We start from the raw sequence: 22,818 nt of genomic DNA, 5'->3' as shown, positions 1-22,818 counted from the left end.
ATCCTCCCCTCATGCCCTCAGGAGAAACCAACCTTGACACAACTTTGCTCTTGGCCTTGAAGAAAATAAGTCTCTGTTGTGTAAGCCATCCAGTCTGTGGTATTGTGTTGTGGCAGCCCTGGCAAATTAATACACCTTTTCTAGTAGATAAACACAACATACTAAGGGCTTTACAGCGCTCTCATTAAGGACAGACTGGGAACCTTGCTCGAGGCAGCAGGCCAGAACAGGTGGCTTAATTTCTCACAGTTGGTTTGCAGCTCTCACATCTGAACTTGGACTCATATCCCTAAGCACACAGCAATCTTCTTGGCAATCAAATTGGGGGGGGGGGGGGGGAATAGAAAGGTTCTCTAAGAGAGTGAAAGGAGGACTTCAGATTTTTTTTTGTTTCAACTATCCATGAGAGCATTGAAAACAGCTTTAGGAGTGTAACATCAAGTGTTCTTCCCTCCTCTTCTCATGAATAACCTTGATCACTAATCTTTTATTTGTCACAACCCACAGCATTCCACTCAACCCTAAAAAACATAATAGTACCTCCTGAAGAGCATTCCTCCACACGGAGTAAATTGTGAATATAACCAAATGAACATTAAACAAACATTGTTTTAAGAAAGAAAATGCACGCCATCTTTGTATGCCCCTTTCATTTTGCCCCATTTTTCACTGTCTTAAGAATCATCAAATTCCTTTCGCTCATATTACCATGCCCCTTCCTCCTTGGACGGTATTTAGAAGTTATTACAGATTCAAAAGGGGAGGTACAGGTCTGCAATGAAAAATCAGGTGGCTGAGAAGGACAGAAATACCTGCTTTTGTAATTCCATTCAGAGAATGTTCAAAGAAGTTTTCCCTGCTGTTTTTCACTGGCTGGTCATGCCCTGCGATCTTAACTACAATTTTCTCATCGGGAGCCTCCTCCTCTATCCCTCTCTCCCAATTTCTTTGGGCAGCAGGTGAGGTGCATCTACCAGGTTATGGGTCCTGCTTGAGAGTGTGCAATTAAGGATATCTGTCCCTGGGCCTACTGGGCCAGGTGAACCCATAGTCTTGACAGGGTTTTAAATGGCTCTGTCATGTCATCAGCAACTTATTAATGGTTTATAGAATGCAGATACTGCTGGTCAAGTTCCATTTAGCTAGTGTTTGATTTATTGCAGAAGTTTGTAGAAGCTGGCCCATTGCCCACGCTCATAAGGACTCATATGACTAGTTTCTTGAATTACACGTGAAGCATAAAGGTTTCCTAACACAGAAAATAGTGTTGAGTTTAAACTCACTCACATTTTTAGTGGAAAATTGCTGTTGGTCTCCCCAATATCCATCTCTTCCCATTTCCAGGAACAGATCTTGATTAGACCTGGTGGTCTGGACAGGGTTAGAAGGAAAGAGCATGTGACCCAGATCTGACCAATCAGAGAGCCACTGATTACAGCCCTCAGTGATTGGCGGAGGGATCAACACAAAGCCTAAATGGTTCAATCATAGGGACTCTTTTTTTGAGTTATAAGGAAATAGTCTCTTGCCCTACCTATCAATCAGGGTTCATTCGGAAAAGCTGAGTCTCTGGCAATGATGTACAATAGGATTTATCACAATGATTTGACCAGACACATTACCTGGTTTTTTCTTTTGTTTCTGGCACTGAGCCGGAAGTTATAGGTCTGCTTGAGTGAAGGAAAAATGGGCGTGGGCTTGGGAAGAGCAGGGACAACTAGAATCTGCATTTGTCAGCCACTGACACCCATGTTGGTCCCTCCCAGGCGCCAAGCCTGCAACCCAGCTGCTGTGGATAACCCACAGAAGTGGTGCTCTGCTGCAGACTCACACCCACACGTGGCCAGGATTTGGGGAAGGGAAAGGCCGAGAACCTAGGGAAACTGGGCCTGCAGGCCCGGCAGCTGCCTCCCCGGCTGACAAGCTGAGTCAGCGGCTGCAATGGGGCCTGACCCACCTCTACCTTCCAGGAGTCACAATGGCTACTGTTCCACTGTGACCATCCAGATCTTCCAAGGATTTCTCTTGAGGCAAACTCTAACCAGAATATTCAGTGGAGAGAACAGAACTCTGGGAAACATCGTTTAGTTTGGCCAAGGTGACACATTACAAAGCCATGACACCTGAGACTGGAACAGTGGGAAAGGTGAGGCTGAGCTGCCGCAGCATCCTGCCCATAAAGAGAACACAGAACTGCTGGGCTGCTTTGTGGGGCCTGAGGGTGAAACATGTAATTAAAGGCAGAGAAAGGGGGAGGGGGAAACCCAAACAAGCAATTTGATTACTCCCCCAAGTCCTGGAATTCCTGAGACTACCCCTGGAGTTTTCAGTTGGGAGGGACAATACATTCTTTGTGCTGAAGCTGATTTGAAATGGGTTCTCTGACACCGGCTCCGGAGAACTGCTCAGTGAGTCTCAGCATAGGGTTGCTGAGGTTGCTCTAACTGAAGTTTCTTCGTAGTTTTAAAGAGCAGCCTTAAGTTGCATTAAATCAATCCTGGAGAAAACAAAGCAACAGTTATTTTGTATCTTATTATTGATTAGTTAAGGAGAAAAAGTAAAATATATATTCCATTTCTAAGAAGATCAGCACAAAGAGAGGAAGACAATGTTCCCATTGTCTCTGGATAGTCTTCTTTCATTAGAGCATTAGACCATAATCAAGTTCTCTGCTATCTCTCCCCTCACACTTTCCTCACTTTCCACCATGAAGTAAGAGGCCTGGGTGAGCACTGAATCATATTTTCTGGGAGTAAAATCCAACAGAATGGATTTTCTGACTATGACAAAGTGTAGTAACTAAGTGCATATCATTAAAACTTAACATGCATACAGTCAACATTACATGGAACTTGCCAATCTCAGATACTCCTTATAACACTGAATTTGGTAGAATCAGTATAAGTAAAACTAGTAACTTCATCGTGACTAAATTTTGATTTTCAACTACTAGTCATATATTTATATGAATATATTAAATGTCTCAGTACATTCCAAAGGTACAAGTCTGAACTTAAATATTAGAAACAATTAAAGTCTGCTTCCTGGTGGTCTCAAATGTCTCAGAACAGAAAGGAAGAAGCCACAGATCCTCCTACTCACCCCAGAAGAATAACCAAAAAGAGTACTATAGAAGGAAAATGAGATATAATACATTAAGGTCAATGTGAGGTTATTCAGCTCATCACCCCTCCTCAGAGTCACTATCCTTTTAAAAGTGGAACTACTCATTGGAGAGAGAATACCTGACTGTCTTTTTAGCAAGTGCCTGTAATCCTTTGTAATTCTACAATGAAAGTAAGGCATAATTAAGCTGATCACATTAGTTATAAATATATTTTTCAATGGGGAAAAATTAATTCAACATGAAATTTAACAAATGACAAATCACTGAAAAGAAGACTTTCTCCAAAAATATTTTATAGAAACAAAATCATTGAATATATTTGCAAAATCATCTTAATACACTGATAAATGTCTCAAATTCTTAATCTATTTTATTCTAATATCTTTACATTTCAAATAGGCAGATCTTAATTATTTTAATTAGTTTTACAATCAAAATGACTATTTTCAGGCTCTTAATAATTCATTTAGAAAAAGTTCAGTTTATATAAATAAATTAAGCTATTATATAATGTGATTTAGGTGTGTATTTTTACAGCTTAAAAATTATTTCTCTGGTGGGATGACAAAAATTTGTTTATCTAAAAGCATGTCTTTCCAGTTTAATATTCTCTTCTTCCTATAGAAATGGAGGAAATTAATGTAGTGGTTCTTGACTGGGGTCCCTGAACCAGAGGCATCTGCATCACCATCCTCGGGCACCTGGACCTGCCCCATCAGAAATTCTGAGGGTGGGGCTCAGCGGTCAGTGCCAACAAACTCTCCAGGTGGTTATTTTATTCTGATGAATGTCTTTGGAGTAAGCCCACCTGGTATAATGCCAACATATGATCTTGGAACATCACTCGCTAAGCTCTACAGCAGCACATGAGAAAACACTCCATATGGGAGAGCAGGGAAGAATTTTTATGTATAAGAAGAAACAAGATCTATTTTCATTAGAAAAGCCTCCAGCAACATAATTTTTCATTATTTTCCTTGTCCTTCGAATTGCTTCAAATATTCCTTAGGCATTACAAAAATTTAAGAAAATATAATTTACACGAGCGCAGTATAAAAATTCAAGTTTTGAATTTTCCAATTACAGTATTATACGATTTTGAGTGTACTTTCTCTATTGCATTTTCATATCACATAGTCAAAGCTGTTTACTAGCAGCAACTTTTTTTAGATCAACACCACCCATTAATGTAGTTCATTCTGCTCCTTCCAGGAAACTAGTCATCCCCTAGCTCAAAACTTCATATGGTATTTTCTACAAAAATGTGTTGTATCCGTTATCGATATGAGCAGTTAATGAGCCACTGTGGCAGGCACCTCCTTAATTGGCCTTCATATTAGGGCTTTAACAGATGGAAGTAGAGGATTGCGGCGTACACAGAAAAATTGTTATGTTGCAAGCTGAGCACTGAACTAAAATCTCATCCTGAGGCATCATTAGAGGGAAAGCCTGAGGAAACGAAAGAACTATCTATGCTTCCAAAATTGTTGAAGAAATTTTAGATTAATTGTTTTTGATGCTTTTAATGTTATCAAGGATGGGATTTAAGTGCTTTATTAATTCCCTTGATTTGCTGCCAGGTATTAAAGGCAATTCATGATTACTGAGCTAATCTTTTCTGATTATGGATATCCATTATGGAAAGAAAACTAGAAATGATTTATAAAATATTAGAATATATTTATAAGAACAGAAAGTTTGGACATGGGTTTAAAATTTGAGAGGATTTATTACAAGATTATAAAATATCTTTGTGTCTATTAATGTTGAAACCATCGCTTCATCCTTAAGTTACAAAGATCGTGTTTTTCATTTTTTAAACTCTTCTTAAACTTCCCAGCCACAATCACAACACATGATGCTATGTAAACCTGAAGTGACTTATTTCATCTTACTTCCTCAACCAGCTAACAAAATCTCTGTCTTCTCAGACCCTGGAGCCTGGAGAAACCCAGTTATTAATTCCTTCCCAAAATTCTCTGATTTGCTGACATGTTAATAAGATTCCAAGAATGTTCTAAAGAAAGCAAAATTACCACTCAATGACTGTGTCCTGAACTTCCAAGTCATTTTTTCCCTCTCCCAGAATTTAGTTTCAACTAAAATAAATTCCATCCTTAAATGTATGTATGTAACTCCTTGGTCAGGCTTTGTACTGTTATCATCAAATATAAATATAGAAAGCCGTAGAGATTGTTCTGAAACCCTAATTCAAGTTACCTTTTCCAGCATACCAAATGCCCCAGGGTGGATGTATTAAAAGCTCTGAAAAGATTCTGCTTTCACTTTTCAGCCAAATGGACATGTTTTATTCAGGATCCCAAACAAAATCCTTATTCAGCTTGTCCACATTACCTTTGAAGGTGTGTCTTTCTTTCCTTTACTCCTTCACCCTTTCAGGCATTGCCTGCCTTGCCTGCACTCCCTCCCTCCAGAGGGCTTCAGTGGTCTGAGGGACTCCATCTTCCACCATCCCAGACTGGAAGCAATGCCTCCTCCTCCTTCGGGCTCATCATGCCTTTCCCAGCGAAAACTCACTTGACCCCCCTGATTCAGATGATGGCCTCCTATCTATACTAGTATATCTTTTGGCATCCTAGCCTCTCCACTGCAGCCATTATTCCAGATGCCATTTGCATTTAACTGCATAATTTTTTTTTATTATTATCTGTATCCATCACTTGGCAATCCTGATGTCAGAGAGCATGCTGGTTTTATTTTCCCATTATTAACCTCAAGAATGTATGTGCCTACCACAAAAAAGGAACACTCACTCCATCTGTCAACTGAATGACAATAAATGAATAAGCATCCAAAATATATAAATACTGGCAGGTGTCCAGAGGGTTGAACCCATGAGTAAGCACAGACCATTTATTTCTGAGCTCTCTGCCAGTAGTTCACCTTTATACTGGCCCAGATTCCTATATCATCTTTATAAAACACTCTGGTACATAAACACACACATGTGTCTGCATGAGCATGTGAGCATGCACACACACAGGTATCAGTGTTTTGAGTGGTTAAGACTATTACATTCAACAGTGATAAAGGAAGGTTTTATTTTTAAAAATAACCCCTGTTATTAAAAATCCCTGAGACTTAATGAACTATTCTACATTAGGATCCTGAAGTAAGGTCAAGGATTAGCTGGTCCCAAGATGCTGGAGGAAGGTGGTGGAAACTCGTGTCCATGTTTGCAGGCAACAGATTTCTGATAACTCGCACATCCTTTTTGGCAGTCTGTCAAGAGATGGTGAACAAGAGCAGTGAGCTTTAATTAGAATGAAATAGCTACCGTTTCGCTGTAAGTTTTAATATGCATTTACTCTTATATTCTAGATTTTAAAAAAACAAAACCAGGTTTTTCAAAGAGAAATCCTACTTCACACTAGCGTTTAACCCTGAGCATCCTATCCAGTTCTTAGTTTCTTCATATGGAAAATGGGAATAATGCTGGCACACTCCACTGAGAAATAAGAGATCAGATTTAGGAAGCCTGCAGCCCTGTGCACAAAGTGTGTGTTTGCTTCTGCTCTCTCCCTGTCTGCCTCCTGGTAAAATGGCATGGTTCACATTGAGAGCTTCTAGTTTATCTGGGTATTGGGTGATGTGATCATGCTAATAGTCATTTGTTTTCACTTAAAGAAATTAAAAGTAACTTTGAAAAGGAGAGAGGGTTTTTCTTTCTCAACAACAAAGCAGCTCAATGTTTGCATCTGAAATAGATACAAAAATTCATGTCTGGTTATAAAACCCATTTTAGATTTTGTGTTCTGCTGTGCTTTCACATGGGAAATATATTTTCAAACGGGAAAAATAGAAGCACTATTTTTCTGAGGACTTTCTCTTTCACACACACACACACACACAAACACACACACACACACACATTTTCCCCTATTATTCTCCCTCCTCCACAAGACATACCCTTCATTTCTATACTTCTTCGGAAGTGGAGAATGCAGTTGCTCTCAAAACCTCTAAAGAATGTACTAGTAGTAAAGCTCCGGTTAAGTCTCGCCATTGTTTGGTCACAGGGTTTTTCATTCTGTCCAAAGCAGATTGCAGGTCTTGTAACACATCTCTGTAGCTATTTCCGTAGTGAGCACCCCAAGTATAGAGAAAATCATAAGCAGGTTTCCACATCATCTATAAAGAAAAAAAAATAGACTGGAGTAGTGTGGAAGGAAAACAGGGTGTGAAACAGATGCCTAAAAAGGGTTTAAAAGCCTCCTAAGACTTAAAAGAAAATGAAATAGTAATTATATATGGACTTACTTAATGTCATAGAAAACATGTTTTAATAACTATCAGTTTCCTATGACAGCCTTGTGTCTCTAAACCAAGGACTACAAGCAGGGTCTGACTTCCTCTTGATCCACCATCTATACATTGTGCCTTGCCTTGATGTGAATATAAAATTATTTGTGCAATATTTTGATGATAACATGTTATGAGATAATATTTTCATGCTCTGAGACACTTTTAAGCTTAAAATAATAATTCTTTTACTGTTATATGTATCTGTGTTGAGATTATGACCACATATCATAAGAAGGAGATGTGCAGTATTTCAATGCTTAAAGTCATTTTATTCAAGCAAGTCTATAAACAAGGGAAAATGTAGCCTCATGACCACGTCAAAGGGAAAGCAAAAATCTAATTATCTAATTAAAAATGTAATTTAATAATACATTTTATGACCAAAAGAAAGATCAATATTCAACACTTCATTATGCTTTCTCTCATTACCCACCCATACCAATGACATCATTGTTTCCATAGAAATAAATGCACGTCAAAGAGGATCTTCATGCACAGGAGAATATGTAATGGTAACCAGGGCAACCAGGCTGAGAGAGAATAGAGACAAAGGCTGACCAAATAAGACAAATTGTATAATACTCACACACACACAGACACCTTAAAATAAATTTTCTCTAGGAAAACAACAAAATGAACCATGCAGTTATAATTGGAATATTTGAAAAATAAACTTTATTACTTGCTACTTATTTGGGCTCACTAAACTAATTCATTTGTAATGTTATCACTTGCAAAATGCAGGAACACAGACTGAGCTAAATATTATGCAGAGTTGCTTTCTTAAAATAGGGCCCCCATTGACAGTAATAGCAAATGAAGTAGGGCCTTAGGATATAATTTTTCACCCTCCTCTGATATCCCCATATATGCTACTATGTAAGTTAAAAGAATGAAAGACCTATATAAGAAGTATCATTATGTTTCAAGTCAGTCTATACAAAAGGCCATTCATCAGGCTCAAAAGATCATTTGAAATTATTTGTCCACACTGGCATTGCTTGGGTGTCATGAACATCCATATCTTTACAAAGTTTGATTCTGCAAAGTAGAGAAGGGAAGACAATTATCAAATTATATCATATCAAGGTGGTCATGATGCAGCAACAGAAATCTTCCCAAATTTCTGTATAAGTTTTACCCAAACCAACCTACCACTCTGAAAGAATGTGAATGAGGTGTTCTCTCGCCTATTTTTCTAAGCACTGACTGAAATCAAACCTCCTAAAAGTACAGGCCACCACTAATAGCTCAGCAGTGGAAGATAAGTTGAGGCACATTAATAGAGCCTTTTTGCCAGACTCAATCTTGTCTGTTACAGCTCAGATGCAAAGAAGCACTAAGACATCAGGTTACTCTGGAGTTGGTAACCCTCTGTAAAAGCTTTGACACCTGTATTCTATGTTGCATTCACTTAATTTTCCCTGATGCTCAACTAACAGGTACATTATTTTTCAATTTGTCATGTATTGTTTAAAATAATGGTGTTTACATGTAAAAGATTCTAAGACTTTAACCTACGTCCCTTAGTGACAGAGTCTGACAAAAGATGTATTTGAGGACATTTAACAATAAACAACAACTGAGAGCATTTCAGTACCAAGGTGATAGCAGAGTATCACAGAAAACCGATGTCTCTTAAGAACTGTGGACACAGACACTAGGGTGATGAGGGTCTGCGGGGAGGAGGGGAGGACAGGAACGGGCTGGAAGAGGTTAATGAGAGGAAAAGGAGAACCTATGTAGTACTTTCAACAATAAATATCTTTAAAAATTAAAAAGAAATCACAAATAGGTAATTTTCTGGTTGTTCACTATTCTACAGATTCAGAATACCTTCACAGTCTAAACGGCCCCACTGACTTCTCAGGGAGAAAGCGCTGCATCCCGTGTCTTGCTGCTGCATGTGGATTGCTCTGTATAGACAAGCCCGAGGGATTCTTAACCAGGAAGCAGCCCTAGTGCTGCAGGGAACAGGAAATACACCAAGGTGATGCAGGAGTTGGAAACTGCTAATTCAGAAGTCCAGTGAGACATCTATCTACTCAGGCAGAGGGCAAGATAACCTCACTCATTATTCAATTTGTACTCATAGCAGGACAGTGAGGCCAGCTCTTACAATTTAGAAAAATTTGGATAGATTACTTCATCCTGGCCCTAATTAAGACTTCTGAAAGTGTAAAAAGACTTCTCAGAGGTCCCCTCAATGACTCTGAAGTGCAAGGAGGGATATTGCCCTAAACTCATTGGAAATTCCCTAGAGTCTAAGCCATAAGCGGCCTAGAAATGGATACAATTGCAATGGGCTGAAAACACTAGGAAAATGGTAAATTTCATGATCTGTACTAAAATATGAGCATATTTCGCATCCTATTTTTTTTCCTCTTTGCAGCAAACTAGACTTGAATATTTCTTCAGTGCTCAATTTGATTTTCTATATATAATATCATTGGTTGCTTGCAACACAGATGAAGAAAAGCACTATTGTAGCACAGATACAATGGAAATATTCAAAATACATTGTCGTTCATTATATAATTATTTCACTTTTTAAACTAAGAATTATTGAATACCTACCAATATAAGTGATTTTGTTACATGAAGGGATAAAATTATTACTAGAGTATGGCTCTTGTTTTTAGAAGTTTATAACATAGAAGGAAGATGGGTACTTGAACAAGTGCCCAATGTATAAAAAACAGGACTTGGTAAATAATAACAACTAAGAAAATGCAAAAAATTACTTGCATATTTTAATTCAGTGTGAGATAGAAATGATAGTTCCATTAACTGAGGACCTCTATGGTATAAAACAAAGAGAAATGGGTGTTGGCATCATACTACCAAAACCTGGCTTCACATCTGCGTTCCATTGCCTATTGAATGGGTCAATGTGAGTAAATTGATCAAATTATCTGGTTATTTTAATCCATAAAATATGGGTACTAACTTCCAAGTCCTGTTTCCAAGACGCTTCATGAAGTGTCTGGCACATAGTAGGAATCTGAGTACTTTTTGGGTGAGGTCAAGATAAGAAGTAAAGGCGGGGCTATCTGATAAGAAACTGAATGTGGAGATGACCTCCAGAGAGCAGTGGAGGGTTTAGCATCACTCATGATAAAGTAATGATAAAAGGCATGAGAGTAGAGGAGAATGCTAAGGAAGAGGATAAAGGGATGAAAAATTTAATCCTCAATTAAATCTACAATTAGGGGCACAGTATGAAATAAAAACAACAAAAAATGGAGAGAAACTGGAGCCAGAACGATGGAAAATGAAACAGGGTGCTACATATTGCAAAAGCCAAGGCCTACTGACATTCCAAAAAAAGATCGGCAGTGGTTTGCTGAAGCCAGGTCCCAGCAGCTCCCCAGAGCCCGCTGTTCACATAGCCTCCCAACTCCATGTTCAGTGACACATTGGGAGAGTAAAATCATCCATGTTAGAGTATTCACACTTTGGAAATTGGCAACAGCTACAATTGAAAAGTAGGTTGTTAAACATCTACCAACATGCCACTCACTGAGGACATCCCTTTTTTGTTACCTCCTCTGCTACCCCTAACATCAAGTAACGTGGAAACATGAAGGAAAACAAAAAAGCTAGGATTTGGGCAATTAGTCTTTGGAAACTTTGGAGAAGGCAGTTTAAAGAGAGAGGTGTAGGGAAGACTTCAGGAATGAGTAGGCGTCAAGGAACTAAAAGGCACACAACAAATGGGTCACATTTGGAATTTGAAAGTTAGAGAGACAAAGCTAGAAGGGGAAACAGTGAAAAATAAAAGTGTTTTTAAAAGGGAAAATATGTAAAAAGTAATATTCTACAATAACAAGGAAGGTTTGTTTTGAATCCTAACTTTGCTAGATGGAAAATTTCGGGTTGTTGAGAATTAAAGTGACAGCATATGTAAAACACTCAAGAAAAAAGAGTTAAATTCCTTTTAAGCAGGAAACCAAAGGCAAATATTAAAATTATTACGGAGCAGGGGTAGGTAATTAGGGGGCAAGTATCAAGAAAAAATTGAATGGGAATTGGGTCAAAAGTAAATGTTACAGTTATGTATCTTGACACACTGATAAAAAATGTTAAATTTGGGGAACTCTGTTTTCCTTTAATAAGCAAATGTCTGTCAGATATGGTAAAAATAACTTTCTTTATTGAGAATTGCCTTAACAACACTTGACAAAGTCCAGCTTTCATCAATGCAATAAACAATTGTTTGTTGTCCTTTATGATATAGATATATGACACCAGACTTCAAGCCCTTAAATACTTATTTTTTTTTCTTTTGGCATTTCTTATTATCTTATGTCATTTTAGTTTTCTTACTCAGCAAGTAAACATATATTATTAAAGGCAAAGACACAAGAGGTAACTTGAATATATTCATTAACTATGGACTTTATAAAGCTATGTTAAAAAATACATACAAATCAAGGCCACAGAGAATTCTAAACTGTGTGGCAAATTAAAGAGAAATGAAGTAATTTTCTCTGGAAATGTTTGAATGAATAAAATGAGTAAAATAAACAATATCCTTTCCAAGATAACCTGTTATGTCCTCCAAAAGCTGGAAATGAGTGGTGGACTGCCAGGACCTCTTCCAGGTTTATGTTATCTATCTATTCAGTGGTTTTAAAATAGTTCTGCTCTTGCTCAATGTTATGATTTAAGGGAAAATATTCAGAAATGCACTAATGCTTTGACAAATCAAAAGGAAAGCATGCTGCTGAGGGTTTGCTTTAGTAGAATTATTCTTAACCACAAAATAATTCCGCTCAGAGCCGTCTCACTTCTGTCACAAATACTGGACCCTCAGGCATCATTCTTACCCCTCTACTCTTAGATATTTTAAATGGTAACTTCATGGTGTTACTGGTTCATCTTTGAATGGGAAGCATAAGGCTGATCAAAATGCAGAGTTGCTAATTTCTCATCTCTGTGCTTTGATCTCTGTGTGGAAAGGGCAGCAGCATCAATAGGCATTTAACCTATCAGAGTTGAGCAGTTTTCTGAAGTCCCAGCATCTGTGTGGGAGAACTATGTGTTGCTTTAGTTTAAAGGAGACTTCCTCTTCAACAGCATTTGTGAACTTACCAATTATAGGTGCTGGAAGGACTGCCTGGAAATTGTAAATGATAAATAATTATTAATAAGGCAAATTTACCTTAATATCTCTGCAACTAATTATACTAAAAATGGAACATTGCTTTTATAGTACTAGAGGACAAAGACAAAGGTAAAGGAGCAATGAAAAAGTGATAAATGGAATAACAAAAGAAAAGAAACATGGGTAGAGATTTAAAAAATGAAGTTTTCCAAATTTAGAGTGACTATTCCCAGAAGCCAGTAAGATTTTAGATAATAGTCTAGATAATGAAATGCAACATGAATAAAAGCAATTCATATTGCAGCATAGCAGCTATGTCTTTTTTGAGCTTGTAAAATATGAATAGCATAAAGAAAGCAATTAGTTTTAACTACCTTTGGATAATTACATTTTACTACATTAAAGGATTAATAATCCACTTATTTTCCTCATAAAACTATAAAATCAATGTTCCATTTTTAGTATAATTAGTTGCAGAGATATTAAGGTAAATTTGCCTTATTAATAATTATTTATCATTTACAATTTCCAGGCAGTCCTTCCAGCACCTATAATTGGTAAGTTCATAAATGCTGTTGAAGGGGAAGTCACCTTTATATTCAGAATAAAACATATTAAGGGTCCCTATTTCCTCAGAAGGAAGATGATATTTGGATAAAACTTGACATAAGATTCTCTTGGAAAAGACTCTAAGACAACCATGCTTTGTTTGTTTTAGGAATAACCAACCACTTGGAATGCCAGGGGTTAAGAATGAGCCAGAGGAATATGGAAGACCCATTCCTTGTTAGTACATTTGCTCAAAATAGTCTAATATCATAAGGAAACCTGCTGGTCAAACCATTCTCACAAATTCCTAGTTAGGAAGATTCCAGGCTGCTTCCTTGTCATCCAACCCTCAACATCCATCACAACTATATATTGGTAGAAACTCTGAACATCATAGTTTAAAGAAACTGGGCTTCTCTAATCCAATCTTTCAATGTGGAGGTAAATGAAAGAAAATACAGGGTGTGGAAAAAGTAGGTTTATAGTTGTGAGTACGTGAAACACAGTTTATCTTGTATTATTATTTACTAGAGGCCTAGTACACAAAATTTGTGCACTTGGTGGGGGGGGGGTCCCCCAGCTTGCCCTATGCCCTCTCACAGTGCGGGAGCCCTGTGATCTATCGCCCCAAAGAGGTAGGCCCTATCCACCAATCAGGGGCTCCTCAATGGATTGCCCCAAAGAGGTAGGCCGGAGCCAGGGGTCCTGCCTCCATGCTGCGCAGAACCGCGGGACCCCCAGGCCTCACCACGCAGAGCCACTGGGACCCACTTCCACGTCACGCATGCAGCATCAAGTCCTCGCCCACCTGTGCGTGCCTGTTGCACACGGAGTCTCCTGGTGATGGATTGTGATGGCGTGAGAGAATCACGGTGTGATGGCATGAGGGCATGACAATCATTTGCATATTAGTTCTTTATTATATAGGATTAGTTATTGCATTATTTTCCATACAAACAACTGTAAACCTACTTTTGCCCCACCCTGGATAGTGGTAAGAGCTCTGGATTTAAAGAACCACATCATGGGTTTGAATCTAGACTCTTGACTTATTAGCTCTAGGATCTTGGATAAGTTGCAAAACTTCTCTACAGCCTTATTTCCTCCTACTGTAAAATAAAGGGTGGAGAGGAAGGGTACCCAAAGCCACAAAAGCACTGCCAAGTATACAAAGTAAACAGGTCAAGGGTCCTGGCACACACTAGGTGCTTGATTAATGCTAACTGGAGTTTGTACTTGAAATGACATTAAATAACAAAGTTGTGGCCAAACATCTAGAAAAGAAACCCAGATCACCTAGCCATAAATCTAGGGCCATTTCACTAAGGTATTCCCATGAATCTACCTCAATATTAAGCAGTTTGAATAAGCGTTGATTTGAGTCTTATACATAGGTGGACTTTGGTTTTCCGAAATTCATTATTGTTTGTGTTCCTTAATAAACCTCGATATAAAATATCTAAATCAAGTATTAGTGTCTCAAAATCCATTCTAAAATCTCTCCATAATATTTAACCTAATGTGATTACTATTTCTATTTGATATTCAGAATGGTAATGAGACATTCAATATATAATTAAATAAAATATCATAGGAATACAATGCTTAACCCCCTTAATTTTACTGTGATCTCTTTTTTCTTTGTTCCATCATTCCAAATAATGGAGTCTTTTGGAATTAAAGACTAGCAGCAGAGATAAAGTAGTGTAAAAACTAGACAATGGTAATCTAAATATTATGTCACTATGCCAAATCTCTAGTACAAACAACAAATATTTAGGGAATTGTTATGTACACTGGTAGGTACATTTCCATATAATACTTTTCCCTTTTTAAAGAAACTGCAAATATATGTCTTACTGAGAAGAACAGCAAACTATAGATTTCAGTGCCACTGCTAGAACTGAACCAGTTCCAGCAGATGCAGACAAAGCCACGTCTTTGTAAGCAGAATCTGGGAGTTGCCACATGAGCCAAAAAAACCATTCGAGTCCAAGGACATTCCTTTTACCTTTTTCAAAGAGATATTTTCCAAGGAAAATGAAATGGTGTTAAGCCAGTAAGAAAAAGCTGACCAGCCAAGACTTTTTCTCATTTGTTTCCATGTATAACAATCCTGCCAGTTTCTCAGAAGACATGCTGACTTTTCCCTTACCTGCATTCTTTCTATTGTTACTCTCAGACATTTTACTAAAAATTACCATTCAGTTCCTCATTCTCTTTCCAAAATCACTCAACGTCATCCAGTTGCCAAACTCACCTCTGCCTCTTAGTCAAAATAACAGATAATAATGTATTTAGTTATTATAATCTGCAAAGCATTGTCCCAAATATTTCAAATATATCTTTTTAAAATTTTATTTATTTATTTTAGAGAGAGGAAATGAGGGAGGGGCGGGAGAGAGAGGAAGTGTGTGTGTGTGTGTGTGTGAGAGAGAGAGAGAGAGAGAGAGAGAGAGAGAGAGAGAGAGAGAGAAGATTGATTGGTTGTTCCCTTATTTATGCATTTATTGGTTGATTCTTGTATGTGTCCTGACTGGGGATCAAACCTGCAACCTTGGTGTGTCAGCATGAAGCTCTAACCAACTGAGCTACCTAGCCAGGGCCACATATATTATATCTTTTAATTCTCCAAACATCTGATGAGTAAAAGAATATTATTTGCCTCAATTAAAATGAGTCCTACAAAAGTTAAAAATTTCCCAAGGTCCTAGAGCTAATAGATGGTAGAGCTGCAACTTGAATCCAGTCAAGAAATCTTAACCTCTATGCTATGGCAATCATTAGAGACTCCTTTCTCCACCAACATCAAAAAATATATATCTAACCACATATCCCAATAATTATTAGGATAAAGTCTACCCTCTAGCCCACATATCCTCCTTACTGGTCTCAAGAAGTCACTGAGGTCTCCATCTAGTCCTCTCCAATTATTCAACTGCTTCCCATCCTTCAGGATTAGGCTGTGTTCCCTGATGGTTCCTCCCAACTTTGATCTTTTTCATTTAGTTAATTCTGAAAGGGATTATCGGTAGAGCACAGTGGAAAGGACTGTGCATAAAATACCTGAATTTGAATCCTCATTCTGTCACTTAAGACCCATGTTACTCTGAATAACTTACACAAATTCATTCTCTTAGTCTGCATTCCTATAAAAAGCAGATGGTATAATGTCTTCCTTAGAAAGTTTGTTGAAATAAATGATATTGTAAAGAAAATGTTCATACACTCAGTTCATATACAATAAATTGCACAACTATTATCATTCTTATTCTTAGTTTCACTTTTTAAAGCATCTAACCATATACTTCTTTAAAATATAACAATTCAAATATAACAGTTTATCACAATTCCCAGGCCAAATAAAATTTGGCTTTAGAGAGAAAAATCATATTTTTCATTGTTGTGTTTTCTTTAGCTCCTAATGCTCCAATGCTGAGAACTGAAGTCCCTGGGGATGTGTTAAGTATGGTTGAATTAAATACTAAGAGAAAATATACAGAGGGGAAAAAATACTAAACAAGCAGGAGGAATTCCATATAGAATTTTTTTTAACTTATTAAACAATTAATAAAATTAGCTATTTGAGGTTGACCTACTCTCCCATGTCTTATCTGGACTTAGAATAAAGGGTTCTGAACACTACAGAAGCCAGTCATAAATGAGGAAAAACAGATTCCGGCTAGAAGATAAAACAGAGAATTAGATCCTCCCTGATTAAGTGTTGACCACAAAAAGACATAAACATACCTTGCCAGTTCTAAATCTATAGGTGAGTGGCTTCTGAGAAGGAAAAAAACTATTATAATTAGAAATATTGACTGTGTTGGGCTTCCGTAGGGAGGGTGGCCCACTCTGGCAGGTCAGATAAGAAATCAGCCTCAACTGATGGGTGCCTGTGGTTGAGGCAAGCATTGGTAAAAGGTATCTTAAAGGTGGAAGTGAACTTTTAGTGTCCTTGGTGAATAAGTGTCCATACTGAATAAGATGGAAAGAGCATAATCTATTCTTAGGCAGGGGGCCAATGAGAGAGCGTTGCTAGGATATGATCATAATCCCCAGAGGGCTAAGTGAAGAGTACCTAATTTAGGCCTGTGAATATCTTATCTTTGAAATCCCCAGCACTGCTCCTTGTAAAACCCAACCGTTTTTAAAAATGTGCTATTTTTCTAATATTTTATTGATTCCTATTTTGTTTAAATAGAAGATTTAAATATCTTCATAAAAACTCCAATTTTTACTAACTTTCACAGGAAAACCTTGGCAACAATTAAACATCTTTGCATAGCATAAGTGTCTAACGGTCATATTTCAAGTTTTATAGTTCTGTTTTTATGTAGGAATTGCAATGTCATTAGAAAAATTGAGTAATATTTATTAAAATTTAATATAGGGAGATGATTAATTTAAAAAGTGACCTTCTCAGAAGTCCCCAGAGAGAGGCTTTTCCCCCCCATCTTATAAAAGAGTAAGAAATGGCCAAAATACTCAACAAAAATCTAACAGACATACTATTAATAATCTCCATTCTTTAATTGGCCTGAGGCTTGATGAAGATGTTTAGGCAAATTTTAGTAGTATCATAACTTGAAAAAAGAAGAAAAAAGGTGAAATGAGATGCTTAAAGCCCCCATCCTAACCACGTCTACCAGCTCTGTCATTCAGCCACCACATTGGATTGGGAGTGGGTGGGAAGAGTGTAAAGCACAAGGACCCCAAAGTCAAAGGTCTGCTCTCTAAAAAAATGGTTCTACGCATGCTTTTAAGCAAGTAGCAGCCTCCCTACATTTTACATAATATTAGTGCCGACCCACAAGTTTTTGTTCAAAGGATTAAGTTTATCTTTGAAATGTGACCAGAACAGTGCCTGGCACAGAGTAAGTGCTAGACAAATGTTAGATACAATAAAAATAGAACAAAGGGAAAAGGAGACGTTGAAGAGAAGGGAAAGTGAGTGAGAGAGTTGGACTGTAGGCATTGGAAATTTTCGGAATGTGTGCCCTCTGAAGTGGTGAGATAAAGGAAATAAGAGACATTATTATCTCCCCAGCCCAATTCCACTTTCCTTCCTCTGAGTCCCCTACCCAGAACTACTATCAGTTTGTTTTCAAATCAACTACTTGACTTGTAAATTGATCATATTTAAGAATCATCTCCTTCCTGAGAGAAAAAATTATGCAGCCATGTTTTTTTCCAGGGGGATGGAAATTAGCATAGATTTACTCTTTAGTTTAAGTGGCCTAACAGGTAAAGATTCCCATAGATTATTTGGGGTGGTTTAGGCCAATATACTATGGATTATGTTTAAGAATTTAATAACCTGGATCAGAATGATGATGGTTAGTATTAATCACAATGAATTAAACATTAGTCCCTCAAAAGACACCTAGGGGTTTTCCTTTCTGCTTCTGAGAATTTATTAACTTTGGCACAGACTTAGTTATTTGGGATTCGGGCTGTGCAAATGTAAATAATGGAAAAGTAGGCTGTTTGGCCTCCATCAAGATTTGGGGAAAGACAAACTATAAACAACCATAATTAGAGAGAATTCAGATGCTTAACAAAGCTGAGAGAATAAATAACTCTGATAAATAACTTTCAACAAACCTTTTTAAAAACAGAGACTTATTAAGAAAAAAATTCCTGCTTTCAATTAGACAATTTTTAAAAAGATTTTTTACAGACCTTTTAGGTTTAAAGAAAAAGTGAGAGGAAGGCGCAGAGATTTCCCATATACTTCCTGACCCTCATAGGCATAGCCGCCCTATTATCAACAATTCTCCCCATAGGTGGTATATTTGTTACAATTGATGAACCTACAATGATACAGCATAATCACCCAAAGTCCGTAGTTTACATTAGGATTTACTCTTGGTATTGTGCATTCTATGGGTTTGGACAACTGTATAGTGACATATATCCATCATTATAGTATCACTGCCCTAAAAATCATGTGCTCTTCTTATTCATCCCTCCCTCCCAATCCCTGGCAACCACTGATCTTTTTACTGTCTTCATAGTTTTGCCTTTTCTAGAATGTCATATATTTGGAATCATACAGCATGTAGCCTTTTCAGGTTGGCTTATTTTGCTTAGTAATATGCATTCAAGGTTCCTCCATGTCTTTTCATGGATAACTTGTTTCATTTTAGTGCTTAATAATATTCCAAGTTCATTTTATCCATTCACCTACTGAAGGCATCTTGGTTGCTTCTAAATTTTGGTAAATGCATATATATATATATATATATATGTATATATTTAACCCTCACCCAAGGGTATTTTTCCATTGATTTTTAGAGAGGGAAAGACAGAGAGAAATCTCAATGTGAGAGAAACACATCAATTGGTTGCCTCCTGCATGTGCCGCCCCGACCAGGGCCTGGGCTGGGAAGGAGCCAGCAATTGAGGTATATGCCCTTGACCAGAATCTAACCCAAGACCCTTTGGTCTGCAGGCCAATGCTCTATCCACTGAGCCAAATCAGCTAGGGCTAAATTTCGGTAATTATAAATAAAGTTGTTATAAACATTCATGTGCAGGTTTTCGTGTAGACATGTTTTCAATGCCTTAGGGTAAATACCAAGGAGCACAAATAGAAGATATGGTAAGAGTATGTTTCATTTGTGAGAAACAGCCAAAGTCCCTTCCAAAGTGGCTGTACCATTTTGCATTCTCACCAGCAACGAATGAGGATTCCTGTTGCTCCATATCCTCAACAGCATTTGGTGCTATTAGTGTTCTGGATTTGTCGGTTAGAATAGGTGTGCAGTGATATCTCAGTTAGACAACTTTCTCATCAGTTAACTGATATATCAGAGCAGCATATCCCCCTAAATGTTGTTGTTCTTGTTTCTTATAAATTCCTCATCTTTTAGCTCATTCAGTAAAAAGTGATTTGTAAGTTGTAAGGGACTTCTTAGGGTACAGAGATAAATGTAGTCTAAGAGGAGGAAATATGTCAGCCTCCAGCTACTCTTGGCTGAAAGGTCTTGTTTAAAGGAGAGGTAGGCCCTAGGTTCTCAGAAGCCATCCTGCTGAGACCTCCACTGCACATGCTGGATTCAACTGACTTGATTTGACTCTTGTCCCTTCATGGAAAGGTTGTTTTGTTCTGCACACCCAGCTAGCATAGTTGCTTCAAAGTAAGAAAATTTTCTCCAGCTCTATTAATTTCCAGCTCTATGCCCCAAAAGGAAGTGGAGAACACAGCTTCTGCCTCTTACCAAGTCATCACTAATAAGAGAGATAATCTTCCCTTAACTGAAATACATATCTTGAAAATGCTTACACTCATGTGAGAGAAAAATACAGAACATTTTATAGGTGCTCATCACTGGAATATTTTTATTTAAGTCATAAAAATTGTCACAATTCATTTGCTAAATAGAGCAAATATGTATCTAACTTATGCCTAACAGTATACATTTAATATTAATAAAAATTAAATTTTATTTAATTTAATATTTGCAAGATAAATATTACTTTGTGTTATGTGCTGTCATTCTATATTTGATGTCTATAGTTTCTATTATACACAAAATTGTCAAAGAGACAATGAAGCTCTTAGAGATCTTTGTTTATCATTACCATCCACCCTCTTAATGCTTATTGTCACCAAATATTATTTATCACAAATTACTAAATCTCTGCCTAACGCTGATAAATACTTATTATTGTATAATTTTCCCTTGCCCTGACTGAGTCCAATCTCCTCACTTCAAAGTTATGTGTTCTCTGCCTCAAATTCTTCTAGGCCTGCCTAATAACTGACTAGCTATCCAATTTGGTCAATTCATTTGATTAAAGGCCATGTTAATATGCAATCCAATAAGATAAGCATCAATATATTTTACAGGCTCTCAATGCATATTTTAAAGGCCTTTAAAGAGTGATATGTGCATATTTCAGAAAATATCAATGATTATAGGGACTGTGACTTCAGTTAGGGGTCCTCTAGAACAGAACCCCAATTTATCCATGTAAGTGGTTCAGGATTGACTACATTTGGTTTACTTGGTCTGCAATTTTTCACTATTGAAGTAGACAAACAGAAATATTACCTCCACAGCAACAGCTCCAGCTTTTCCTCGGTGAGGAATTTCATATGCCTCCACTTGCTGCTTTGTGAATCGTACTAGCTTTTGAGCTAGTTCCCTCCAGCCTTTTCCCAGCTTGACAGCTGAAGTCAGGAGCGCAGCCTCTTGGATGATATGCGCTACTATCCCTTGGCAATCCATCTTCAGTAGGGCCTGCAGCAAGAATTACATGTCACAATTAAAAGCAACTAATGTGGGCTTTTCCCTAGAAACTCAATTTTTCATTACATAATCTAAAAACTGGCATCCTATTTTTCACCACACATATATTTGAGTTTCCTAAATTTTAAAAAGTTGATTTACTTTTAAGCAAATCCAACCAGCAAACTACAGAGGACACAGCTGGACCAAAATTAGAGGAGATTTAGGGCTAACTCAGTGGCTAAATATAGGGCCTTGGGTAAACCACTTAACTAATATGTTTCTTAATATCTTTAACTGCAAAAGGAGGATGTTGAACTAGACCAGTGATGGCGAACCTATGACACACGTGTCAGAGGTGACACGCGAACTCATTTTTTTGGTTGATTTTTCTTTGTTAAATGGCATTTAAATATATAAAATAAATATCAAAAATATAAATCTTTGTTTTACTATGGTTGCAAAGATCAAAAAATTTCTATATGTGACACGGCACCAAAGTTAAGTTAGGGTTTTTCAAAATGCTGACATGCCGAGCTCAAAAGGTTCGCCATCACTGAACTAGACACTTCTAAAGACATCCTGAGGTTCTAAGGGTCTATAGTTGATCAATTCAGGGATGATAATTCACTCTTCAAAAAATAATCCCTTTCCTTATCAGAGGATTGACTACAGTATTTCTCTGAGGAGCGAGCACATTGGTGCCAATAAACATTCTATTCTTCATTAAAATGTGATTTAAAATTCACAGAATTCTGCCATTGCATGTAAATGAGACACTACCACAACTTTGAACAAAGCTATTGATAATAATAACTTTAAAAAAATTATCCCTCTCCCTTCATCACTAGTGTAATTTTGCCTAATATAAACCATAAGGTATTAAAGATAAAACATTCAGTCTTCTATAATGCAAAATGGAATATCATCAGACTCTTCCTTAATTAGGCATCTAAGCCTTATCAATCATTACACATTTCAAACAAGTCCATGAGTTTCTTTTTTGCCTTGAATATATTTTTAAAATATGGGATTAAATCTATCTACATTTCTTTTTTGTTCAAATAAGCAAAAAAAAAAAAAAAATGTTGGGTGGCTCCTCATCATTTAATTGCACTTAAAAACACTGTCTATCATTATGAAACAATAAGTAAAAATAAATGACCAAGTAAAGTCACAGACGGTTCTTTCCCATGGAACCATTAGAAGGACTACCCATAGTCTTTATACTAGTACATAGCCCATACATTTATAGTGAGGATTTATAACTACAGGGAGAAGTAGTACTGAGCCATCAGGCCCCTAAGGTTCTTTTACTAAACTGAGGAGTGGGATTAGCTATGCTTATCTCAGTTTCTTGTTTCAAGGGGAAAAATCTGCACTTAGAATGCAAAACCTGAGTTTAAAGACCAGCTCCACATAGTACAGGACTTTAGGTAAATCTCAAAAGTATCTCTATTTAATGA

General features: G+C 37.2%; 1 protein-coding gene across 2 annotated transcripts in view; it reads right to left on the bottom strand.

Moving 5' to 3' along the window:
* Positions 1 to 3,479: 3,479 nt before the first annotated feature.
* MACC1 (MET transcriptional regulator MACC1) overlaps positions 3,480 to 22,818 on the bottom strand; it is a 62,454-nt gene continuing 43,115 nt past the window's right edge. For both annotated transcript variants that reach the window (XM_036327955.1, XM_036327954.1), the window contains 3 exons: positions 21,176 to 21,364; positions 7,058 to 7,279; positions 3,480 to 6,370 (listed from right to left, as the gene is read on the bottom strand). In XM_036327955.1, coding sequence (XP_036183848.1) covers positions 7,067 to 7,279; positions 21,176 to 21,364 — 402 coding nt within the window. In that variant the 3' untranslated portion in view covers positions 3,480 to 6,370; positions 7,058 to 7,066. The remainder of the gene's footprint in view (positions 6,371 to 7,057; positions 7,280 to 21,175; positions 21,365 to 22,818) is intronic.

This window comes from Myotis myotis, unplaced genomic scaffold, assembly GCF_014108235.1.
Source record: "Myotis myotis isolate mMyoMyo1 unplaced genomic scaffold, mMyoMyo1.p scaffold_m19_p_11, whole genome shotgun sequence".
NCBI lineage: Eukaryota > Metazoa > Chordata > Mammalia > Chiroptera > Vespertilionidae > Myotis > Myotis myotis.
The sequence above is the reverse complement of the archived record's forward strand: the minus strand, read 5'-3'. Positions and strand labels throughout refer to the sequence as shown.